Source organism: Sinocyclocheilus anshuiensis, unplaced genomic scaffold, assembly GCF_001515605.1.
Source record: "Sinocyclocheilus anshuiensis isolate Anshui unplaced genomic scaffold, SAMN03320099.WGS_v1.1 scaffold194, whole genome shotgun sequence".
NCBI lineage: Eukaryota > Metazoa > Chordata > Actinopteri > Cypriniformes > Cyprinidae > Sinocyclocheilus > Sinocyclocheilus anshuiensis.
This window is the reverse complement of record NW_015546074.1, coordinates 2,204,993-2,212,908: the sequence shown is the minus strand read 5'-3', so window position 1 is coordinate 2,212,908 and position 7,916 is coordinate 2,204,993. Positions and strand designations below refer to the sequence as shown.

General features: G+C 35.1%; 1 protein-coding gene across 3 annotated transcripts in view; it reads left to right on the top strand.

The window, feature by feature from the left end:
- The window catches only part of mipepa (mitochondrial intermediate peptidase a), a 23,412-nt gene that overhangs the window by 1,397 nt on the left and 14,099 nt on the right, over nt 1-7,916 (top strand). For 2 of the 3 annotated variants that reach the window (XM_016501241.1, XM_016501240.1), the window contains exons 3-16: nt 910-998; nt 1,076-1,162; nt 2,531-2,594; nt 2,672-2,854; nt 2,993-3,149; nt 3,352-3,400; nt 3,760-3,820; nt 3,994-4,046; nt 4,392-4,545; nt 4,663-4,740; nt 5,413-5,617; nt 5,728-5,837; nt 6,111-6,185; nt 6,654-6,770. In XM_016501241.1, the coding sequence (XP_016356727.1) occupies nt 910-998; nt 1,076-1,162; nt 2,531-2,594; nt 2,672-2,854; nt 2,993-3,149; nt 3,352-3,400; nt 3,760-3,820; nt 3,994-4,046; nt 4,392-4,545; nt 4,663-4,740; nt 5,413-5,617; nt 5,728-5,837; nt 6,111-6,185; nt 6,654-6,770 (1,482 nt within the window). The remainder of the gene's footprint in view (nt 1-909; nt 999-1,075; nt 1,163-2,530; nt 2,595-2,671; nt 2,855-2,992; nt 3,150-3,351; nt 3,401-3,759; nt 3,821-3,993; nt 4,047-4,391; nt 4,546-4,662; nt 4,741-5,412; nt 5,618-5,727; nt 5,838-6,110; nt 6,186-6,653; nt 6,771-7,916) is intronic. The other variant, XM_016501242.1, reaches the window with a different exon arrangement.

Sequence of the window (7,916 nt, the reverse complement as noted above, 5' to 3'; positions counted from 1 at the left end):
ACAGAGTGAAAAATTGAAGGGGGTCTGAATACTTTCCGTACCCTGTGTGTGTGTGTGTGTGTGTATATATATAGATAGATAGATAGATAGATAGATAGATCTGTATACCGTATATACTGTATATTATATATCTATATAATGTTATAGACATATATTATTCATATTATTATTATTTATTTTGAAAGAAGTCTCTTATTCTCACCAAAGCTGCATTTTTTTAATTAAAAATGCAATAAAAACAGTAATATTGTGAATTGTTATTACAGTTTAAAAGAACTGTTTTCTTTTGGAATATTTATATTTTAAAATGTGTATTCCCGTGATGGCTAAGATGAATTAAATTAAAGTTGCGCTGCTTAATAATTTTGTGGAAACTGTGATACGTTTTTTTTTTTTCAACATTCTTTGATGAATATTCAAGTTAAAAATGAAAAGCATTTATTTGAAATAGAATTGATCTGTGACATTATAAATGGCTTTACTGCCAATCAATTGAATGCATCCTTGCTGAATAAAAACAATAAGTTATTTAAAAAAAAAAAAAACATTTGAATGGTAGTATATTACATTTCAACATTGATGATGATAATAAGAAATGTTTCTTGATCACTAAATCACCAAATTAGAAGGATTTCAGAATGATCATGTGACCGTGAAGACTGACTAAATTACATTTTAAAATAGTCAAATAGTAAGCAGTTATTTTAAATTGTAATACTATTTCACATTATCATTGTCTTGCTGTATTTTGATCAATAAATCCAGCCTTGATTAGCATAAGAGACTTCTTTCAAAAACATGAATAATGTATATATCAAAATACATAAAATATCCTTCTTTTTATATGTATATATTTTCATTTTATATATAATATTTTTAAAATGTTTATCTTTTTTTTTTTTTTTGTAGGCAGACTTTATTAAAGTGGCACATCCCGACCCGTCATACCGGGAGGCTGCAGAAAGGACTTGTATAAACATTGGCACTATGGTGGAGAGGTGGGCCTTGAGTTTATATCCACTTATTTTAATATATGTTTTTCCTGAGATCTTTAGGTTTTTAATATCTGTTACAGGCTCAATACCAATGTTGATTTGTGTAAGAGCTTAAAGGACCTGCTGGAAAACGAAGAGATCTTTTCCAAACTGGACCCAGAAACAAGGTATAAATCAGACCTCCTCCTATTTTATTTGAATATATCCACCTTATTTTTCCCTTAAGAGCGGGCGCGACCATTTGTCAAATTTAATGTGTCTGGCTTCCGGTGTCATCCGCTTCCAGCTATTTTTCGCTGTACAAAACTTGCTGCTTGATATTACAAACTGGTGTTTCTTACTATATTATTTTAATGTATTGTCTTATTTCTAAACACACTGGTTTGAAGCACAAACAATGTTGTTGTTTACTGCACTTTGTTATTCTTCTTGTTATTTCCCTACAGTGGCCAACGAACCTGAAATCTCGCACATTCACAGAAAACGGTTTACTTCCGCATTGAAAAATAAGGTGGAAACTATTATTTTTGTTAATATTTTGGAATGATATTTCGTTTAATTTTATTTTAGTAAAAGTTTTGGTAGTTTTGTTGTGTGTTTTTGTAAATTGTATTAGTTTTTTTTTGTTTTTATTATGTCTGTATAGTTTTTGTTAACTTGTATTTATTTATTTATTTTTAGTACTACAAGTTAAACTGATAGAAAATTATAAATGTTGCCTAGGCAACTGTTTGCGCGAGAGAAAGTCATCTTTTAGTTTTAAGTCGGTTTGAACAATCCAGATAAGCGCAAGTAAGTACCATTTTGATTAGCCGTCGTACCTACAATGACTGTGCACTGTGTAAACAATGCGTGACGTATACGCGCGAGAGGTCACTTCCGGCGCTTGCGTAAACTACGCCAGAGCGCGTACACACCTCACGCACCGGATGCCGTGCGCGCACTCAAAGCAGTTGGACATAGTGGTGTATTAGAGGTAAAATATGATATAAATACTGTTCGGTTTCTCGCACAAACCAATCGTTTCGTGTCTTAGGACATCAATGTGTCGTCACGAGCCACAGGGTTTAGTTTGGATTTGTCTGTGCATGTTTTTTTTACTCTCATAGATTTTGTTACCATTGCCATGCATTATACGACTGATAGACTGCAACGGCTGGACTTAAAAATCATCATTTGTGTTCTACTGAAGAAACAAAGTCACCTACATCTTGGATGCCCTGGGGGTAAGCAGATAAACATCAAATTTTCATTTTTGGGTGAACTATCCCTTTAATGAAGCGAAGTCTCGCATATTCACAGAAAACAGCTTACTTCCGAGTTGAAAAATAAGGTGGATAAATTAGCCATGATAATGATGCAGATGTTGTGCATTATGCCATTCCATGCCATTTATGTCTTTGTTATTGCGTTTATATAAGGTCTAACCACAGGCATAGTATATGAAGCTTAAAAGTTGCATCTTATTTAAATGTTTTCTTTGGTAAAAAAATAATGTTTTAATATTAACACACTATAATGTTTTATTCATGCAGAAGAGTGGCTGAACTATTTATGTTTGACTTCGAGATAAGTGGAATCCATCTGGATAAAAAAAAGGTCTGAACCGTTGTATTAATTATACATTTCGAGTGATCTCAGTGTAAGACACCGCTATGCAAAATTATTTTTCACAGAGGAAAGAGGCTGTGAACTTGAATGTGAAGCTGCTGGATCTGAGCAATCAGTTTCTCATGAGCTGCCACATGCCCAACAGAATAGAGAAGAGAGCTCTTCCTGAACACATTCACCAGCACTTCACTAAAGACGGGAATTACATTCAGATCGGAGGCCTGAATGCAGATGCGCCTGATGATCTGGTAGATCGCTTTCCTTTATTAGTAGAAACTTTTTCAATGAAGTTGCATAAAGATTTATTGAAATTAGGTTGATGTCAATTTTCAGGTTGCTTTGTTGTGGACTAACTAGTGTTTTTGGTCTGTGCACATATTTTTCAGGTCAGGGAAGTTGCATATAAAGTTTTCCTCTACCCAAATGAAAATGTGATGCACATACTTGAGGAACTGCTGTCCTGTAGAGATAAACTGGCTCGCTTGGTTGGTTATGAATCTTATGCACATAGAGCATTAAAAGGAACCATGGCCAAAAGCCCAGGTAGACTTTATTCTTCTGAAATAGTCTCTCTTTTTTTTTTTTTTTAAGTTTACTCATTTTCATTTTCTACCTTTAAACTTGAAATGTGTTGTTTCTCTACAAACAGAACTGCAAGAATAACAATTAGTTAATATTGTATAAATAACATATGTTTTATGTATTACATTACATTATATTATAGTATAGGTCTGTTTCTCCACAGAGGCAGTTATGAGTTTTTTACAGCAGATCACAGACAAGCTCTCAGACAGGTTGAGTTTTCTCTCTTCAATATTTTGTCAATTGCTTTAAGCTGCTGGTACATAATAATGAATATATTATGTGCAAAAGTTATAATGTTTTTTAAGAAAGTGTAACATTTATCTCCTGAAAGAATCTTATTCTAGCAGATGCCACTAGGTGTCACTGTCAACTACGTTATTTATGGATAACATTGTGGCAATAATAAAGTCTAAACACTGTATTGTATTGGTGGCTTGGATTGATAATTATATGTATATAAAAAAACATGCATATATAACTTTTGTATAGTGTACATATCTGTATAATATAAACTGCAATGTTTATACATGTTATGTAATATGTGAACTGAAATTTCTGTCAACTTTAGGATGGAAAAGGATTTTGAAATGATGAGGGAAATGAAGACAAAACTCAACCCCAGAAATCCTGTAAGCACTGCTCAGTTATCTGCGATATTTGGATTTTCATATCATCTGATTTCAGCATGTAGAATGTTAGAAATAGACAATTTTGCAAACTTACTAATAACCTGCAAGTTTAAGTGAGAAATAGTCCATTGCTCTACAGAAGAATTAAACCAGGATTAAATCTTCCTCTGTAGGAGCTAATGCCATGGGACCATCCGTATTTCAGTGGTGTGATACGTGCAGAAAGGTAAGAGATCTGAGAAAAGCATGAGACAGATGAACTATACTTGAACTTTCTATTAATCAAAGAACCCTAAAGAAAATGTATCAAGGTTTCCATATAAATATTAAGCAGCTGCTGAAAAAAAAAATCAGCCTTGACATTATAGGATTAAATTACAATTTAATATGTATTCAGATACAAAACAGTTACTTTAAACTTTAATTATTTAAAGCTTTGTGCTACATGATTTCTACATTTATTTTCACATTCTTGTAATTTCTCTTTTGTAGTCTGTGTTCTCGGTGAGGAAAATTTGTATATTGACGTTAAGGGTTTAATAACATGGCATGTTGTGTTTTATCTCTGCAGATTCAACATAGAGCCAAGCCTGTACAGTCCGTACTTCTCGCTGGGAGCGTGTATGGAAGGTCTGAATGGTCTTTTCACGCAGCTGTATGGTGTATCACTGCTGGCTGAGCAGCCCAGTGTGGGGGAGGTTTGGAGCGAAGATGTGCGCAAGTTGGTGAGATCACACTTTTGTACTTGAATATCAAACCCAGTGGGCTAAAATAAGAGCTCATCTTCGGGTCAAGCCAACTTCATTTCTAATGTCACTTGCCATTTTGCATTGCTCCTTCAGGCTGTGGTGCATGAAACAGAGGGACTGCTGGGATACATCTACTGTGACTTCTTCTACAGACCAGACAAACCTCACCAGGTAAAGAAGGACTCCGATAGCCCATCTACTTCTAGTGCCATTGGTTTGTCCATCTCAAATTAGTATTTGTTATACAACATTATACAATCGTTCACTCAACCAGTTCATTCAAAAACATTGATTTATTAAGGAAAGAGACAAGTTACTATTTTTATGAGTCACTGAATCATTCACTCAACGAATTCATTCAAAAACATTGATTCATTCTGGAAAAAAATGACTTAATGGGTAAGTCATTGAATCATTCACTCAAGCAAGAAATTCAAAAACACTGGTTCATTAAGAAAAGAAACAAGTTACTATCTATATGTGTGTGTCATTGAATCATTTACTCAATTCATTCAAAAACATCGATTCACTAAGGAAAGATTGCTGTCTTTTATGAGGAAGACATTGAATAATTCACTCAAACAATTTATTTAAAAACACTGATTCATTATGGAAAGATTACGGAAAGTATTAACAAGTATCTTTGTGAGAGAGTCATTGAATTATTTACTTAATTTGTTCAAAAACATTGATTCATTAATGAAAAAATACTGTCATTATGTGGGAGTCATTGAATAATTCACTCGAGCGATTTGTTAAAAAACACTGATTTATTCAGGAATTACATTTTTTATTGCAGTCAGTCAGTTTTGATCAACCCAGTTTCTTTTGTGTGCCACTCAGGACTGCCACTTCACTATTCGTGGCGGGAGGCAGCTAGAAGATGGGCAGTATCAGCTGCCGATAGTTGTCCTGATGCTGAACCTGCCTCACCCCACACAGTCTGCTCCCACATTACTCAGCCCAGGCATGATGGAAAATCTCTTCCATGAGATGGGCCATGCCATGCACTCCATGCTGGGACGCACCCGCTACCAACATGTGACGGGTATGATATGATTACTACAAAAATGAGCTCAGTTTGTTCAGATGTGTGGTCTTCAGTTTTGAAATGTACCTGTAGCAGCATAATCACAGTGATATTGTTTCTCTCTTTAGGAACACGGTGTGTCACTGATTTTGCAGAGGTACCTTCTATTCTAATGGAATATTTTGCCACAGACTATCGTGTGATCAGTCAGTTCGCTCGCCACTATCAGACTGGACAGGTACACTCTACGCTGCACTGCAGTGTTCATGTTGGTCATGATGATCAGTATGATCATTATTTCAAAACTCATTTTGAATTCAATACAAGTCACTTTTTTCAACTACAACAAATTGGGACTGATGCTTCAAAAGTTTCAGAATGTATGAATATGATTCATACATTTTATCCCCAAGTCTTCTGAAGTAACTTTGTGTTCATTTTTGGGTGAACGGTTCATATAAATAAAAATGTGATGTGTATTTATAGTTTGATTCTGTATCATTTCTCACAGCCTTTGCCGCAAAGCATGGTGGCCCGTCTTTGTGAGTCCAAGAAGGTCTGTGGTGCAGCTGACACTCAACTTCAGGTACCAGAAAATCACAATTTTGGAGTATAAAATACAACATAAATGACCATAAGATTCAAAGGAGAGAGAATTATTATTTTTTAAATTGATTTGCAGGGCCATACTGTAAGTATGCACTGTTACAAAAGTATTAGCTGGGATTGATAATTACTTTATAACTAGGGCCCATAACTGATGTGATGACCAATATTATAATTTTTTTTATTATTATTTAATTTCACAGTGAAGGTCCAGTGTTGATTGTAAAATCAGGCATGAAAACATTTTAATGAATGAATTTTAAACCATTTAAGTAATATTTCTGTACTTTTAAAACCTAACATTTATAGACACTGTTAGGAAGAATCGATTTGGAAAATATATGCTCTAATATTTTCTGCTTCCCAAAATAAAAAAGCTAATATTGAACAATATATAATTTAACATATTCAGAAATGGTTTATCTAATATGTAAATGGTTCTCTTCAGGTTTTCTATGCAATCATGGATCAAGTTTATCATGGAAAACCACAAAATCGATCAACTACAGATATCATGATAGACATGCAGAAGAAGTATTATGGCCTGCCATATGTCACCAATACAGTACGTGTGTTTCATTTAAATCAAATAATGTTGGAGTTTTTTCTGCCAATTTTTTTTAATTTTCAAAATCGGTATAGGAAATCTTTGCTTAGACATTATATATGGTCTTAAGGATACCTTAGAATTATTTGTTAGTTATTAAATGCTTCCTAGAAATCAGTGTTTCATAAAAAGCACATCTCCCCATACTGTATGTAGGTGGTCTGTTGCCCTGAAATGAAGTGATCCATTGCCGTTATTGAAGTTAATGAATGTTTGGGAGTCGTTCCTTGACTAATCCTTAATAACATCTTATACTCTCGCTACTGAAGTACAAAAACACATCAACACACCAAGGTAGTTTAGTTTTGGCCCCTTTCCCGCCGTGTGGTTTTCTACATCTTTCACAGACACTGCACGGTTAAAGGATTAAAATGCTTTTCTCCGCTCTCCGGCCCTTTTCGGGGGCCTTTTCTGCAATAACAAAGCAGAGATATAATTTGAAGAAGCACTCCCTGGGGGAAAGATTTGAAACTCTTCTTTCAGAGGCTTTTTGGAAGGGAAAACAGTTTGAAATGCTTTTCTCAGCACTGTCGAGATGGCCGCCTGAGAGCTGGAACGATCTAAAACACATTTTATTTCAGAATGGCCTTCATAAACCGTTCATCCTGGCCTGTAATTATGTTCAGCCACTGGGAATCAGGCCTCCCCCAACTCTAAATATTCTTTCACAGACACTGCACGGTTAAAGGATTAAAATGCTTTTCTCCGCTCTCCGGCCCTTTTCGGGGGCCTTTTCTGCAATAACAAAGCAGAGATATAATTTGAAGAAGCACTCCCTGGGGGAAAGATTTGAAACTCTTCTTTCAGAGGCTTTTTGGAAGGGAAAACAGTTTGAAATGCTTTTCTCAGCACTGTCGAGATGGCCGCCTGAGAGCTGGAACGATCTAAAACACATTTTATTTCAGAATGGCCTTCATAAACCGTTCATCCTGGCCTGTAATTATGTGGAGCCACTGGGAATCAGGCCTCCCCCAACTCTAAATATTCCCCTCTCTCTTTAATTGCTTCAGCCATAATGTCTTTACCATCCTCTAAATCAGTGTTTCCCAACCTTTTTTTAGTCGCGGCACCCTTTGGAAATTTTAACAAACTTGTGGCACCCTA